This window comes from Mesoplodon mirus (genome assembly GCF_964341445.2).
Source record: "Mesoplodon mirus genome assembly, chromosome: 18".
NCBI lineage: Eukaryota > Metazoa > Chordata > Mammalia > Artiodactyla > Ziphiidae > Mesoplodon > Mesoplodon mirus.
In genome coordinates this window covers 18,261,951-18,279,573 of record NC_138994.1, presented here as the reverse complement: position 1 = coordinate 18,279,573, position 17,623 = coordinate 18,261,951, and the positions used below count along the sequence as shown (strand labels likewise).

At 46.4% G+C, this 17,623-nt stretch overlaps 2 protein-coding genes across 3 annotated transcripts; both read right to left on the bottom strand.

Moving 5' to 3' along the window:
* Positions 1-32: 32 nt before the first annotated feature.
* Positions 33-1,938, bottom strand: NT5C (5', 3'-nucleotidase, cytosolic). Of its 2 annotated transcripts, none has more exons than XM_082604027.1 (5): positions 1,466-1,938; positions 1,015-1,115; positions 866-926; positions 533-647; positions 33-457 (listed from the first exon to the last, which is right to left on the bottom strand). In XM_082604027.1, the coding sequence occupies exons 1-5, from the start codon at positions 1,661-1,663 to the stop codon at positions 228-230; spliced, it is 705 nt and encodes a 234-aa protein (XP_082460153.1). In that variant the 5' UTR covers positions 1,664-1,938; the 3' UTR covers positions 33-227. The 2 variants fall into 2 exon arrangements, with proteins under 2 accessions (XP_082460153.1, XP_082460152.1); XM_082604026.1 differs by having other exon boundaries at positions 33-414; positions 1,466-1,789.
* Positions 1,939-4,432: 2,494 nt separating this feature from the next.
* On the bottom strand, positions 4,433-16,135 carry JPT1 (Jupiter microtubule associated homolog 1). The gene is made up of 5 exons (XM_082604029.1): positions 15,952-16,135; positions 9,758-9,900; positions 9,339-9,436; positions 8,391-8,415; positions 4,433-5,144 (listed from the first exon to the last, which is right to left on the bottom strand). Exons 1-5 carry the CDS (start codon positions 16,005-16,007, stop codon positions 4,996-4,998), a joined length of 471 nt encoding a protein of 156 aa, XP_082460155.1. The 5' UTR covers positions 16,008-16,135; the 3' UTR covers positions 4,433-4,995.
* Between the last annotated feature and the right edge of the window lie 1,488 nt (positions 16,136-17,623).

The following is a 17,623-nucleotide window of genomic DNA, read 5'->3' as shown; positions in this document are numbered from 1 at the left end:
CCTCCCCCAAATAAAAGGCCTTAAGAGAGCAGTGAGCCAAAGTGTTTTATTAAAAAGGTTCCTGATCTTCCCACCATGTTTCCAGGCCAGCTCTGCCAGGAGGGTTCAGGTGGCTGGCACGGTGCTGAGGGATCATTGCCACGCTGCCGCCCTGTCGCTCAGTTCTGCCCGGGTTCCCTGCTGGTCTGCCTTCCCTTCCTTCCGCTACTGTCCACGGCCATGGCCCCTCACCTTATTGCTGGGGCAGCCCCAGGCCGGTTCGGTCCCGCTGCAGGGCTCCCCGCTTGCTGTCTATAATCTCCTTCCAGTTGTCCCTCCAGGAGAGCAGCCGTCTCCGTGGGGGGGGCAGGGGCAGGTGCTGGTTGTGGCAGCAGGTGAACAAGATGTGCTCCCAGCTTGGGGTCTCCTCTTGGCCTGGGACGGGACACGGGAGGAAGGCAGGGAATCACTCTGTAATCTGGTTATTTTTACTCCCTCTCCTTAATCCCAGCAGGCTAGATGCCTGGAGGTTGCTAGGGAAAAGGGCTCCCACCTTGAATGGTGTCCTTGTCATCAATGAGCAGGTCCCCCAAGACCACCGTCTTGTCCCTCGTCAAGATAATGCGCTCCACAAACTGGGGCCCCAGGTGCTTCTCCACCCAGCGGTACTGTGAGGTGGGCATAGGTGGGTCAGTAGGGCCTGATGGGCCCTTGAATTCAGGGCCAGTGAGCAAGTAGGTGTGAGGGAGGGTCTACAGCAGCTCATGAGAGATATGGCTCCCCTCTACCCCCCCCACCGCCCGACTGTCTCTGTTTCTGCCACTTTCTTTAAAAGATCAGGACTTAGGAGCCTAAGTCTGCGGGTGAAGTGCTGGGGCAGCCGCACCTTCTCAGGCACACAGTGGTCATACTTCTTCAGAGGGCTGGTGCAGATGAAGACCTCGGTGCTGCAGGGAGGCGGGGGGGGGGGGCGCGGTTAGACAGGGTGGTGCCAGCCCCTGCTCCTCACCCCCCTCCCTCCCCGCCCTTCCTCACTCCTGCATGTCATTCATCTCCCGCATTGCTTCCAAGGCTCCAGGGATGGGCTCCAAGTCTAGGAAAAAGCCTGGGGCTTCATACACACTGGCCACTTTGTCCTGAAAGATACAGTGTTCCTGTCCTGGCTCTGATCCCAGCAGACCTCTCCAGCCCCAGCGAGGACTCTCAAAGTGAAGTTCCTGGGGGACTTCGGTCCCCAAATCAGAGTCTCAGGTAGAGGACTTTGTTCAGGGGTAAGTACTCCCCCAGGCTGTCTAGTCCCGAGGTGAACTGTGGATTCTGAAGTGAGAGCTTTGTTAATTTTAAACAGGAAGGTGTCACTGGACATGGAGCAGAGACAGTCCTGACCCAAGGGGAGATCTCCCCGCTCCCAGGTGTCCTGTGGGGTCGGGGCTCCCCGCTCCAGGGCGGCCCCGCACCGCCCCCCGCCCCAACACACACTCCCTACCGCCAGGTCCGGGCGCAGGGCTCGGTACTGCTCGCAGGCGAGGAAGCCGCGGCGCTCCTGCAGCGGCACGTGCGGCTCCCCGGGGAAGCTTCGGCGGAAGCCCCGCAGGAGGCCGGCCTCGAAATCGGCCAGAACGCCGTCCATGTCCACCAGCACCCGCACTGGCCGCCCGCGCCGCGCAGCCATCCGCATCGCCATCGCTGCGAGGCAGGGGGCCCGGCGGCGGAAACGTGGCCCCGGGAGACGCCGCGCGGAGCTGGGCGAGGGGACTGCAGCTTCCGGAGCCGTGGGGTGGGCGGGCCCGACCGCGGCTGATTTGCATGGGCGCCGGGGTGCCCCGCCCCGCGGAACTGCGAGGCCTTCCCCCGTTTCGGGGGGGCCGGCGTGGCGATGGCTTGGGCTGCTTTTCTGGTCTGAGGAGGCACCTACGTGCACATCAGCAGCCTTCCACGCTGTAGCAGACGTCCTCGCTCACCCCGAATGTTACTCGGGGCAGAACTTCCAGGGGCCCGACAGGAGGGACTATCCTAAATGCTGGGAAGCGTCGTCTAACAAGGAGTCGAGCCTCCTTAAACCTGAGACTCCATACCTGCTCACCCTGCTGTGGGGACCCGGAGCAGCGCTTCCGCCCCGTCAAGGCAGCACCAACCCAAGGCCCGAATCACGGGGACTCCCAGGAACCGTCTGAAGTGAATGAATCTGCTGAAGACAACTGGTTCGTGTGAGCAGAGCTCCTCAAAGACGAATTCATAAACCAGAGTTGGCTTGAAACATGGGAGCATCTGCTTTAAACATCCAGTTCCACCTGAAAGAGGCGATTTTTCCACCAGGCTCAGGTAATCGGGGCTATCCTTTTTGTGGAACTGACAAGTCTCTACAATCGGCAGTTCCATCCTCCTCTAGAAAATGCTTAGCATTGCTAAGTTTTGTTGACTCTCCTTTTTGTAGATTTCACGCAATTTCCTGACTACATGTAAATATATTTACCTACAAACTAGATTCAGATTTGAGTGAGTGACCCATCTTCCTGTAGTTCCCCACCTCAGCACCCCAATACGTCTAAACCCAATGGAACAGAAACATTAGGAAGGGGAGCCTGGCGATCTAATTTTAAAATGCTAAAGAGGTAGAACGGACATCAGCAATAAACACCAAGCCACTTAAAACACATAACTGTGGGGCCTCCCTGGTGGCGCGGTGGTTGAGAGTCCGCCTGCCGATGCAGGGGATGCGGGTTCGTGCCCCGGTCTGGGAGGATCCCGCGTGCCGCGGAGCGGCTGGGCCCGTGAGCCATGGCCGCTGAGCCTGCGCGTCCGGAGCCTGTGCTCCGCAACGGGAGAGGCCACAGCAGTGAGAGGCCCGCATACCGCAAAAAAGAAAAAAAAAAAACAAAAAACAAAAAAAAACACATAACTGTGTAAAAAGTCCACACTGTCAACAAAATGCTGATTCTTCTGCCATCATCATCATTTTAAGATCATTCAACTTCATCTTCTAAACCCTAAGCTTTCTAAGTGGAAAATTCAACACTCTTAGCAAACATGTTTACATAGAATTTTCTAAAATTTGTAATAGTACCAAAATGACTGGCAGAACACCTTTAGGCTAGGCACTTACCTTCACAGAATAAACAACTAAAGCCAAGTTACAAGTTGTGACACAAATCAGGGACCTCTCTTGCCCAGGAGCTCCACCATTACTGAGAGAGAAGGGTGCAGGTTCCCTATCTCTGGTCATGACAAACCGTAACTCAGGTGATTGGTAGGGCTCACCTGTTCTGGTGAACCTGGAAAGACTGCGTAGCACAGCTGTCGATTCTCCATTTTGCAAATACTTTACACAGTAAGGGAGAAACACTTAACACCTCCACAACCTATGGTCACCCTCATTCTTCCCAAAGAGATGCCCAGTAAGTCAGAATAGCTGGTGGTTACACACTAGGTTTGAGTCATTTCAGTCATGGGAAGGTTTTTAGAGGTGACCTCATTCAAAAGTCTTACTTTTAAGTTAGGAAACTGAGCTCCCAAATGACAAGCCCAAGGAACATAGCTGGTCGGTAGCACAGCTAGACCTAAAAAGCCGATTTACAGTGCCCAAGTTGGACATTTAATATAGCATGTTGATCTGGAACTTTCTGCCTAGAACCCAGTGATCTTTCTCCCATCTTCTGTCTCCTGTATCACTTGAGAGGACTCAGATGACCCTGTCCCCTTCTATCTACGTGGACCCTTCCTTTCTTTGGAGCCTTCTTCTCTGACCACCCACCATTGAGAAGCACCCTACAGGCATGAGAGGACTTGAAATTTTGAATGTTATCACCCAGCACAGGAGGGTAGGTGGTAGAAGAGTGTAAAGTGTATTGGCTAATAGTTATTTTGGATACCAATTATCCATATTATTCCTGTATTTTATTACCAGATAGCCATTAATTTTCATTTTGGCATCTGAACTCATGCTCTCTGACTTTAAACCTGCTTTTAGAGAGAAGCCCACTTCTCTCTGGGCCTTCGTTAGTGTGTTTTAACTTCAATGGCTCACCAAATCATTGGGCAACAAGGTTGATAGTAACGACTAAGCAGGTGGAATTCCTGAAACAATCTCAAAAAGATGACACAGGACACAGTGTTTCAAAATTTGTACATTGTTTACTTTAAGCAACAGTCCAGGATTGTGAAGTACAACACACATTTTAAGGATGAGACTTTCTTTCATGGTCAAGCACCAGCATCATGCACACAGCTTCAAGTTATCTAAGAAGAGCACTGCCCCCGGGGCGGGGGGTGGTGGTGGATCCCTTCACCAGGAAGTCCCACTTCCATGTGGTCCCCACCCCTGCTTCACCACCTGGAATTCGTCAGTCTGAGTGTACAGCGAAGCCTTCCTCTGCATGGGAGCAGCAGGCTTTGCTCAGCCAGTCAAGTTAGTATCTGGCTTAAATATTTCTTAAGGTTCAGAAATAAAAGGCAGTTGTTTTTTTTGTTTTTTTTGCTTTGCAGGCAGCAAGGCATGGGGCGCAGGCCTCTGTCGCTCCATATGGCACAGGAAGATGCTTTTTGCAACGGGCACTGACAAGTTAGGGCAACACCAGGTAGGTTCAGCATCAAGACAACCTTGTTTGGGGGCCTGAAGGGACAGCGCCTGTGGACTGTTTACTGGTCTGTCCGATCCAGGCTTGGTAAACCCTAGTAAAGCTGACAAGAAAAGGGTTTTAAAAACCTCAGTACAAAAGATCCTCTAACACATTTGAAACCAATTTATCTGTTCTTAAAAACACGGTACTAAGTGTCACAAAGCTTTCCCTCCAATCTACTACTAGAAAACACTCATGCCAAGGCCTATAGACCCAGAGGAATCAGGACAGACAGAGAACCTGTTCTTCCAAAAAAAAAAAAAAAAAAAGACAGCAGTACATAAAGTGCTTCTTTTTTAATGAAACAAATCCAAAACGTGTACAGTCAGGCTCAAGTTGTGCAGTTCACAAGCATGGAGAAAACAAAGAAACGAAACGACAGAGTTCAGGGCAGACGGAGCTAACCCAGGACGAGGCTGGACTTGCCACCAGGGGGGTTTCTCCGGGATGGCACGGGCGCCGGTGCCACTGGGCTGGGCACAGGGGCTGCGGGCACAGGCTTCTCCTCGCTCTGCCCCAGGCTGGCCTGCACGTCTGTGTCTACGTTTTCTAGGAAAACAGAAGGAAATTAAGGCTAATAACTATTCCCAGTGAAGATGAAGAGTCTAAGTTTTTTGGCTTTTGGTTGTTCCCTTGTTCCCCCCACCCCCACCCCGTACGCGGGCCTCTCACTGTTGCGGCCTCTCCCATTGCGGAGCACAGGCTCCGGACGCGCAGGCTCAGCGGCCATGGCTCACGGGCCCAGCCGCTCCACGGCATGTGGGATCTTCCCGGACCGGGGCACGAACCCGTGTCCCCTGCATAGGCAGGCGGACTCTCAACCACTATGCCACCAGGGAAGCCCTGGGGTTTTTTTTTTTTTGAGGATGGTTCAGATCATACCTAGAGCTATAAAGAAGAAACCAACAATTAATTACCAACCATCTGGCAGCCACTATCCAGAATTAACCACTGTTAATGTTTTGCCATATTTGTTCCCAGATCATTTTCTGTGTACGTTCTTTTCTAAATTACAGAAATATATGAAGACATAAATATTTTAAATGAGAACGTTACAGATAAGCTCTAGGTCCGTCTTCCCTGGTGGTCCAGTGGTTAAGACTCCGTGTCCCCAGTGCAGGAGGCCCGTCACAATATCAGGTCAGAGAACTAGATCCCACACACATGCCGCAGCTAAAACCTCTAGGTCCCTGACCACCGCTCCACCTCTATGTGGGTCTCCTCTCCCTATACACAGAGGCCCTACTACCAGTTGTGTGCATTCCTCTAGTCCATTTGTTTATGTATATTTTGTGTATTTTATTTCCAGCAAATTACATAGAATAGTGTTTTTGTTGTATTTAACATAAATAATATCAATTTCTTTTTTTTTTAACTTTTGGACATTTACCCCCACTTACACACATGGTCATGATTCCCCTTGCTTAATTAATTGCTTTATATTATGTACAGAGTATATATATGATTAAGCCTCTACCAATAGCAAAAAATTGAAACTAATCCAATCATTCCAAAACTGTAATGCGCACACTCTGGAACGTGTGCCCATGGGGACACGAGCTGTCATCTTCAATTTGAACAGATTACACACCACCTTCCCCAGTGGCTGTAGAAATTCTACCCCACTGCCCTTGTCAGAGTATGCTCTCCCCACATCTTTCCATTTCCACCACTTGATGACCATCTCACCTTAATATTTGCCGAACTGATGGGTGAAAAATATTTTTAAATTCCTGTTATATGTTACATTTTCATGATTAATGGGTGAGGTTGATTTTTCTTTTAAACCATACAATATCCAGTTGTACAGACATTTATTAAAGAATCTACCTCCCCGCTACTGATTTGTAATATATTAACCCAGTCACTCCCATCATGTTAACCCGGCAGTTTCCACATTAAAGTCTTAAGAATTAGTGTATTATGATCCAATATCCTAGATATTGCTTGATTGATTCCCTGACTGATTTGTGAAATTCCCAACAAGCATATATCCTTAAACAGGTAGATTCCATTGATTCAAAGTCAAGAGTGACTGCAAAAGAAAAAACGCTACGGACTTCCCCAGTGGCGCAGTGGTTAAGAATCCATCTGCCTAATGCAGGGGACACAGGTTCGAACCCTGGTCCAGGAAGATCCCACATGCTATGGAGCAACTAAGCCCGTGTGCCACAACTACTGAAGCCTGCGCACCTAGAGCCTGTGCTTTGCAACAAGAGAAGCTACCACAACGAGAAGCCCGCGCACCGCAACTAGAGAAAGCCCACGCGCAGCAACGAAGACCCAACACAGCCAAAAATAAATAAATGAATAAACTTTTAAAAATAAATAAATAAACTTCCTGGACCTTTTCCCTCTTTCTTCAAGATTTCCAAAGTCCTCCCTGTAGCCATTCCTGTATTTAATTACCCAAAAGATGATGGCAATGTATCCAAACAAAGTATGTTTTATTTCAACTGAGCAGAACAGCTTGGCTTTGCAGTGAAATTGCCAACAGAACTGGGGTCAACCTTTACTCACCAGACCTGTACTGAATGATTATGCCCTTGTCATTTTATGACAAATGAACTGAAAGTAGAAGCAGTCAGGAACACAGAATAATCAGGTGGCAAAACTGATGATCATTTGAAAAAAAAAGGAAGGACTTACACTATACAACTCCATGTGCTATTCACCTCAAGGATCTATAACACTGAGCTGGGGGTGAGGGAGAGAATTATTAGCAAATGACTTATCTTTTCCTAACTTCAGGGCTCTCACTTCTCTGGGCTCCCCAAATTTCTAGTTATATCCATTGGCCAAAATTATGGAAAGATTAGCTGATTCTTGCTAAAGAAGGTCTGACATTGGAAGTACTTCAGAATATGAAAAGCAGCAGAATCAAAAAGCCTAGATTTTCTTTACCTCTAGAACAATCTTTTTAAATGGAACAAGTTGGACAGGAACAATAACTAATACACGTTCAGTCCAGTGAGAACCTAATCTGTCCGTGGAGGGAAAACCCAGGTAATGCTCACAATGGTTCAGAAGATTCTCCTCCCGTCATGCCCAACAAGAAACAATGAGAGGACAGAAGGGGAATGTGATTCTTGTTAAACATTTCTGTTTCCCTGGAAGATTGACTCGCAAAACGTAATGGCAGAAAAAGGCCTTGAGGAAGCGGCTTCATCCTCCTAGATCAGAGCGCCCTGTGACGGCTGCATGTCACTGAGTCAACTTTAACCTGACCGCTACTGGCCGACATGCGTAAACCTCTCATCACACGCACCGGCAGTTCTCTGGCACTTGTTGAAGAAGTGCCAATAAGTACTTCAAAGGTTTTAAATAATTAAATGATTACAGCTCATTTCCACATGTAATTGGTGATATGGGTGCTAAATGAAAACTTCACCGGCCCGCTAAGTCATCATTCACGAGATCACAGGGTTATAGCACCTCAGTATAAAATCAAATTTTTTAAATTGAATGCTGAGGGCTGACTTGAAATGCTAGAAACTTTTACTAAAAAGCTCTCATTGAGTGTAACAAATACCAACCTGATTAACGCCCGTCTGTTCTTAAAGGATTCTCCAGTGGTTTTCCTTTCTAGTAAGTTTCTAGCATTGCTCTCACTGCTGGCCGATACCAAATGTGGCCACGCTTGCTAGCTTTCCAGTTTCATTTTGCTTTCCTCTCCGGGGTAAAGCCAGGTTCACTCCCCAGTCTCCTTCCCCAAGACATGACTTGAATACAAATTCCAGGCTATTCTAACATTTACAGAACCAGAAATTGTGATACTTTGTCAGAAGTACTCACCATGAACATCACCTTCTCCCTGGACCTGGAAAAGAAAAAAATTAACAATTTACTTCAGATTTTAATTTTGCCACACACAAAGAAAACAGAGTTCAGAGAAGCTACTGTCTATTTGAAGCCAAATGTGAAGTTTTGTTTTGATGTAGTCAAGTTCAGGGTCACGCTGCCATTACAATACACAACCTTTATTCAACCTGGGACAATGCTACACAGAAATGCTGCTGGACAAATTGTCCCAGTGCCAGTAACATGCCCAAAACACCAAAAAACCTTAACATTTACGCTGATGACCTAATATCAATTAGCATTTCAGAGGATCTTTTATCAGAACAGGAAATTGGTAAACCTGTCCTTCCACTCCCCCCCTCCTTTCTCCTAATCTAGCTGTTGAAGGGCCTCCATCAATTCCAAAGCCTTTCTACAGGTCTCCCCACACCCAGATGGCTGATGCCTCCATGTGCTCTGAGGTCCCTACTCAGGGGGACATCCTATCAGGCTTTCCAAACACACACCTGGGGCTCACAGGCCGTGATCACCTGCAGACAAAGAATGGTAACACCATGGTATACAGCCTCCTGGAGTTCAGCTCAAAACAACTGGGCAACATTTGCCAACAACTAAAACAGCCCTTGAGCTCAGATATGCTACTATGTGTGAGATACACAGGGAGTACGAGTGATCCAGTTTCAAAAATCAATACTGAAGGACAGAGACTAATCCTAATGGTAGCAGAGACATACAAACAGACCAAGATTCCCATTAACTCACCTTTCTGACTGACTGTCAATCTTCCATCACCAGTATGGTTAGTCCCTTTCCTAACTACCTCTATGTAAAACTCCAGTGGCAGGTCTCAGTACAATGGGGGGTGGTGCAGGGCAGGTGGAATTAACTTCTAAACTGTATAAACCTCAAAGCCTGTCTTTCCCCCCATATTGTCACACTGACCTTCAGATCTAAGAAGTCTCCAGGGCTTGCTTCAGAAGAGTTACTTCTCTGGGGTCCAGATGACTCAGAATCTTCCCGGTCACCGCAAGACTTGGCACCTGAATCAAAATATACTTTCTTAAGGAATACAATGGAAAGACCTAAAGCAAAACACTATTTAATTAGTTAGTCTCATACGACAACACGAGCTAACAGCGTTAGGGGGTGACAGCTTAACAATGCTACAGAGGGGCTAAATAACCCAGCCTGACGGTTGTCCTTATTATTTCCCATTTCTTAGTCCCCGTCTCTCCTCCCATGACAAGCTTTAATTGTTGTCTCTCATGATTAAGCTAGATTTTACTCATCAGCACAAAACCAGCTGTGGTGGTTCTGCTGGGTCCGTCCCTTTGACCAGGGATCACGGATACTAGCAGTACCTGCCGACTTGGCCCAGGAAGGGGGATTTTCCTCAGGTGTCCCAAAGATGCTAGAGGCCATTTTGTTCCGCCTCACAGGTTGTTCTGTTGGTTCATCAAAACCTAATGAAAAATTGGATCCACCACCTGGAGGCCGCAAAACCCTAGGAATGATGGCAAAACAATGATTTCAGATCAGATCAAAACATTTCTTGGCACACTTCTTTTCAAATACCTTTCATTTCTCTCAACCACTCATTCCACCTACTCCCCCCACCACACACACACACACAAAAGAGAGCTGCTAATGGGAAAATTAGGAATTGATTTCATCGTGGTATAAATTCAGTGCTGGATGTTAAGGTATAAAATCCCACTCTGTAGTATCTGTGGCAAGCTTGTGCATCACACACAAGGCAGCTGACACGGCCTGAAAGCACCCACGGCAGGCTGGTCGGCATCCCATTTTCAGAAAAGGCAGAAATCTAATGGATGTTGTCTATTGGGCTCAGCTGGACACATGTGCAAAGAAGTTTAGAAGCACATCTTATTATTTATTTTAAGAAAAACTGTTCGGGGGACTTCCCCGGTGGTCCAGTGGTAAAGAACCCACCTTCCAATGCAGGGGACTCGGGTTCAATCCCTGGTCAGGGAACTAAGATCCCATATGCCCCATAGCATAGCCAAAAAAAAAAAAAAAAAGTTCCATTTTTATTTTCAACGAAAATTTTAAAATGGAAGAATATACATATAAAAGTTGACCAATTTAGAAGCCCAAGGAAAGCTGGTAATAGTCTCTCCCATCTTAGCATGACTCACAAGCCCTGTTTATACACTTGTACCTCACTATTCTCGCTAATCATCATGAGTGATCAGCCACAAGGAGAAAGTCAATGAGAAATTTAGGACTCCATGGCATGCTGTAGATCCATGCACCTTTAGATACCATCTACAGCTTTTTTGTTTGACAAGGCAATACAGCACATTCACATTTCCAAATCTTCTTGACACAGGTTGACCAGTTTGTCCCCTCTGTGGAAAAACTCAATTGAATTTGTGCTGTCACCACTCGAAACATAGAAAATGGAGATGGTTTCATGGAAAGATTTTCTAACTACAGATTCACTTCCTTTATTGGTGAGCAGAGTGGTCTGTTTTTCTATTAAATCATTTTGAGTAAGAAACATTTTTCTAGGAAGGTGTCCATTTCATTCAAGTTTCCAAATAAATACGATTGTCATTTGTAAACTCAGCTCTGCAAGTTTTCAAACATAAGGTCTTTCTAGTTCACTGATTTCCAGCTTTTCATTACAACACAGATAACAAAGTCTGTGTGACATGTTCCTCTGAAATTTGATAAGATGTGCTTTATGGCTTGGTATGTGGTCAATTTTGTAAATCTTCTATATGTGCTTGAAAAGAATGTGTATCTGCCAATATTCTTTGTGTCTACCAGATAAAGCCTGTTAAATGAGTTGTTCACATCTACTGATGATTAAATATGGTTTATCAATTACTGAGATTTCTGTTATCAACTTCTACTACAATAGGGGTTTTGTCAGTTTCTCCTCAGGACTCTGTGAAGACAGAGTTCTCTCTCAAAAAGACCACCACTGGGGAACCGCACTTCCACTGCAGGGGACATGGGTTCAATCCCTGATCGGGGAACTAAGATCCTGCAAGCCACGCGGTGCAGGGGGAAATAAAAAAAGACCACCGCTGCAGTATTTTATTTAGTTTGGTAGGGAGAACTGCATTGGGTTAACTGGCTAGTCATTTTGATTAAAGGAACAAAATATATATTCTTAACGCACTTCATTTACCAAAATAAATTCCAGCTAGGTCAAATATTTCAATTTAAAGCGTAAAACAAAAATATTGGAAGAAAACATGTACGAATATGGTCCTAGTCTTAAAAAAAAAGGGCTTTCCTTCTAAGCACAAGATGAAAGCCAGAAACCATGAAAAATTGACAGATTAAACTTGGCAAAAATACACATTTGACAAAGGGTAATATAAATGCTTTTAAAAATAATTTTAAAAATCGAGAGAAAAATGGACAAAAGGTAAGCAGACAATTAAAAAATATGGATCACATCTAAACATTGAAAATTCAAATTCACAAGCAAATAAATGAAATTTAAAACAAAAGGATATATTTTTTGCTTATTAGGCTGGTAAAGATGAAAAAAATGCCAATTTCCAGCATGAATTAAAGTGTGAGAATATAAATTTGCACAAACTTTCTAAAGAACATTCTGATAAAACGTATCAAATGTTTAAGTTTGCATCTTATATGAACCAGCGTTTCTACTTCCAGAAGTTATCCTAAGTAGATAATTAGACATATGTACAAGAATACTTGCAGACGTAGGCTTGGTTACACCTAAGCAGAACACAAGGAAATCGAGATAAACTTCGCCTCTCAACCATATCTAGTTCGTACCATCTTCTCCAACCCAGTCAGGCCACTTTCTTCACTGTTCTGTGAACTGTTCTGGCTTATCTCCACCTTGGAGTATTTACTCCCATATTTCCTCCTGCCCAGAGCACTCTCCACCCTTTCCTTGGCTATTTCAAAATCCAGCCCATTTCTTAAACCTCCACCTCGTCTATGAAGCCCTCCATGACCTTGAAGAATGACAAGTAGAACACTGAGAGGAAAGCATGTTACACACCCTCCTTCTGGTCACCAGCTCTTTCTGTAAAGGGCCAAATAGTAAATATTTTTGGCTTGTGGTTCATTTGGTCTTTTGCAACTGTTTAGCTCCATCACATAGCACAAAGGCAGCCATAGACAACAGAAAAACGAATGAGTGCAGCTATGTTCCAATAAAACTTTATTTCTGGACACTGAAATTTGATTTTCATGTCCTTTTCACAAGTCATGAAAGATTCTTCTTCTTGCCTTTTTCAACCATTTATCAATGTAAAAATCAGGTGCCAGCTGGGCTTGGCCCTCCTCTATCTAGTTCAGCAAATAGCCTCATTTTTTAAGAGAATGAAGTCAGGCCCTGAGAAGTTCTAAATAAATTGCCCAGCATTAGTTAAGTAACAGAGATGGGGCCAAACCCCAAATCCTCTCTCCCTGACAGGCACATAAGACATGCTCAAAGTGCTGAAATAGGGGAACCACTCTAATGACATTTTTCTCTTTAAACTACCTACCTATGTGGTTGGTGCTTTGATTGCTTTTCTTGTTTTCTAGCCTTAGACTGAAGCTATTTCTTATATACGTCCTCTAGCATCCTCCCCTAAATCTAATATTCGTGTCTGTGTCCATAATAAAATTCAGTACTCAATTTATACTAAACTAAAATGTCATTATTTTCCCCATGGGGGCAGGGAAGACCCGCTTTTATAACATGTAAGACATTAAAAACCCCACTGTTTCTAAGTCTCAAATATTAAATATCCACTTAGATTAAATTCATTATATGAATTAAGATAAATGTGTTCAGGCATACCTCTTATAAAGATAATTTTAGGTTTGCTAATTATATTGTTTAAATAATAATTAAAGGTATGTTATAAATTCTTAATAGTCATTCTCTTATGTTAAAGTTGGAAGTGACTAGGTTTTTATCATTTGTACCTCAAATCAACAGACACCTGAAATACTATAATCAAAATTAACCTGCTTCAGGGAATAACCTGGTGGTCCAGTGGTTAGGGCTCCACGCTTCCACAGGATGAGGCACAGTTTGGGGAACTAAGATCCCAAAACAAAAAACAAAATTAACTTGCTTCACTGGCATCCCCTTCATTCCCTAGAGATTAGACTGATTTTTTTCCTTACTATCATAATTAAATTCTCATGAATTATTTCAGCAAGATGAAGATCTTCAGAACCCTAATGGGCCAGGAAATTTTTTTTTGGCTTAAAAAAAAAAAAGACACTAGAACCCAATCACCAGCTTAAAAAGAAAGTCAAAGCTCTGACCGGACCAACTTTTTAAAGGTCTGTGTTCCTCTTGCAGTAGCAGGTACTACCTACTCCGATGACGTCAGTGTTGGAGAGCCCATTTGTAACAGCAGTACATCCCCAAACAAAGGATTTGGATCATAAGACTGAAATTATTTCAATTTTATTTTTTAAGATCCTGCTGTTTTTTCTGAACTACGCATATGACTAGGTCAGGATTACACATCCGAGGCTCAACAAAAATGTGTCCATGTACTGTGGATAGCAATTTTCAAAAAATTACTTTTTCTTTCTTCTCTCTTTAAGTCCCAGAGTTCCTCTATGATCTTTGCAGGTCATTCCCTCCCTATCGAACTAAATTTATAATGTGTTTATGGAGCCAGGAAAATGTTACTGGAGAAAAGAAGTTTAAGAGAATTAGGTAAGATTCTACAAGAAGGAAAGGTAGGAAGTAAATAAAAGGACAATGCTACAGTCTTGAGATTACAATACTGGAGGGAAACTGATGACAACAGGCGAATTAAAACATTTATTTTGCAGACCCAAAAGTCATTTATGTCTCACATTTCAAAGATACACATCAAAAAGCTAGTGTGAGGATTCATTTGACCTGGTTACTTAAATTCTTTATGAAGCACTAAACTGCACTCAACCCCAAAGGATAAAACCTCAGATTTTTTAATATAATGTGTAAATTTTCACATTCCAATCACTACAGTATGACCAGCATAAAGTTGGCCTCATAGCACAAAATGAAAAACCGAGGTTCAATTTGTTCCAGTGTCCTCTGAAAAAAAAATGATCTCACTGGAAGGATGACAACAGAAGAGGGAGTGACCAGTGTTTTCGTTGGTCTATCCTACTCAAGTTCCCCTTCCTCCCAGTAACACACTAATTTAGTTTTTTAAATCTTTCCCATTCTTTTCTACATATTGAAAGGGAAAGGAATGAGTTGAAAAGGAATGTCATTTCCAACACTCCCTCCTAAGACTCACTGCTGAGGCCTGCTTTTTGTCCCCAAGGACTCCAACCCTTGTGAGACACTGCTATTTCACGGCTGTCTTCTTAGCCCCACAAAATGGCTCCCTTTGTGCCACTTGCCCAGGACCCCAAGGCTGGCTACACATGACTTCAGGTCATGATCAATGAAGAAGAGATGCTCAGAAAAAGTGGAATCTAAGCTTCCTCCACGCCTTGAGCAGGATCCCTGAGATGCCTGTATCCCACCTTAAAGAACAGCGTGCATGCACTTAGCCGAGACAATGTAGACATCTACCACCGCATCCAAACCCTTCCACCAAGTTAGGCAAGGGCTTGGAAAAGGGACCCTCCCAGTCCAAACACCGTGCCCAGGGCCCCCTTCCCCAAATACAGTGGCATGAGTGGCCAGAAAGGCCCCGGCTACGCAGGTGGAGATAGTACGGAAGAGACAATGGATGTCTCCGGCCCCGCCCAAGAACAGGAAACCTCCTCCGGCAGGGGAATCGCGGCCAGAGGTGAACTCATTTTGCATACGTCAAAGGGGGAAGCGAAAGAGGTGGGTTCCAAACACCGAGGTCCGAAGGTCTGAGCGCAGAAAACCCACTCGGAACGACTCGCTCCCCCCCCCCCGTTCGGAGGTGGGCGCGGGAGGGGAAGGAGCAGGGGTCTTTCCTTTGTTAGCAGAGGGGAGGCACTTCGCGGAGGGCTGACGGCTGGGTCCTGAACGGGGGTGAGGGTCGCGACGACCAGCCCCGCCCGAACACAAATGCCACCTGACGGGCGGACCCGAGTGGGTAGGAGCCCGCCGGGCCGATCGCTGCGGCTGCAGGATCTGACCGCCACGCCGGGCGCGGGGCCACCACCTGCCCCGGGCCAGAGGCACGAGCGCGTGGGCGGGGGTGGGACAATAGGGCCGGATCAAGGTGCCCCGCGGGCTGCCCGGGCACCCGGGGCCCAAGACCACCGCCCTGGGGCCGAGCCAGCCACGCCGCAAAAGGGAGAAAGCGAACCCTCTCGGCACGTCCCGACTAACGAAAACCCGCCGCGCTGCGAGCGCGAGCGGCCACGGCCCTCCCCAGCCCCTAGCTCCGGGGAAGGAATGAATGGAAGAGGAGCAGGAATCGGGCGGGGCCGGCGCGTCAGGTTCGCCGGCGGCACAAAGACGGAGCCGGTGGCAGAGCCCCACCGCTCGGCCGAGCGCGAGAGCAGCGCCCCGGGCACGTTACCGCCATCGACCTGCCGCCAGACCCGCCTGGCCCCCTGGGCAGCGGCCCTCCAGCCCCCGAGCCCCCGAGCCCCCGAGCCTCACCGGGAGCTATTCCTGCTGTTGGGGTCGACGCCCTTGAAGGTGGTGGTGGTGGTCATGGCGCCGAGGAGCGAGGTAGGCTGGCGCGGGAGCGGAGCGCTGAAAGGGTCAGGTCTGAGGAGCGTAGAGTACCACCGCAGCCCAGAACCGGCGACCGCTGCAAAAGCCTCCACCGCTGTTTGCCAGCCGGACCGCAGCCTTTATAGGGCTCACAAACCCCGCCCCCGCCCCGGCGGCATTGACCAATTCAAACGGGCCTCTTCACTCCTATTGGCTTCCTGGAGTGCCAAGCATCCTGAGGCTTCACGACGGGCTGAGGCGGCCCCTGCTCAGCCTAAACCCACCCTCTTCCTGGTCAGGGAAGGTCTAGGGAAGTTTCCCCTCCCCCACCCTCAAATCTCGGAGATGATTGGACAAAGGACAAACCTGCCCCGCGCTCAGTACAAGTTGTGCTCGCTGTCACTTAAAAAAGTTACCTTGATAGAAGGAAAAGCTCGCTCTGGGCGAGTTGGAATCCGCAAGCCGAGGGCACGTTTATCTTTACCATTCATTTATTTGCCTTACTCATCGAGGGTAGCAAGGGCATGCTCCTCAAGGGATGAAAATTACTGCTACAAATTGACGTTTATTGAATATCTACTATGTGTCCTATTTGGAAACATGACGGTCCCAAAGCTGTAGCACTATGAATCAGCAACAGAAAGCACACAAAGATGATCCCTTCTAAAAGGACTGGAAATCCTTTACATTTTAATGTTACAATTTAGCTGTAACGTGTTGTGCATGCACTAGACCAAAATTACAGTCGTTCCGATTTGAGGGCCTGTTCTTAAGGCTGGTTAATGCCTGGCCTCGGGGAATGGCCACATCCCTTGCTACTAAGACCATGGGAGTAGCCCAAGCCTCTGCAGCTGTTTATAACCATTAAGTCATGACTCTTCCACCTGTCTGGGTAAATCTATCCCTGCAACAAATGCAGACACACTTGGAGGGCTCAGGAATGACTGTTTAAAAGACCGTAATAGCAAAGTCTTGGGCAAACAAGAGGGAAGGCCTTCCCTGTCATGCTGTTTCCTCAAGGCAGATCTCTTTTTCAGTATTTCCATAACAAGTGAACTACATCCCTCTTTGTGTGGCCTCCTCCTTCCAGGCAGTTTGTGTTGGTCAACCACTCTCCTGGGCTTTCAGGAAAAGCCAGAGACAAGCTCTTCTCTTCTAGAAGGCCTGGATCATGTCTTTATGTGCTTACCACAAAAGCATGAAGCACACTACTTGTCTGGATTAAAATCTTCCCTTTCCTAAAGGCTGAGCTTAAATTTCCAAAACCTTAAAACCAAAAGCTCTTCAGGCCAACCTAGCTAGTGAGCATGCATCTCCTCCTGAAAAGTCATATGATTAGGAGGTAGTGGTATATGGTGGTTGCTAGCTCAGGGTCTCAAAGGAGAAATCCAGGTTTGAATCTTGACTCCTACCTTTTTCTGAGCACTAGTTTCATTTGTAAAATAAGGATAGACTAGTATCTAGACTCCATAGAGCTGTGAGGACTGGATGATGGATGTAATGGATGAAAGTACCTGTCCTGACATAAGTCACCAAAGTGACAGACATTTTTATTATCAGACTTACTTGGAAAGTAGCCACATACTTTTTTTTTTTTTTTTTTTTTGCAACAACC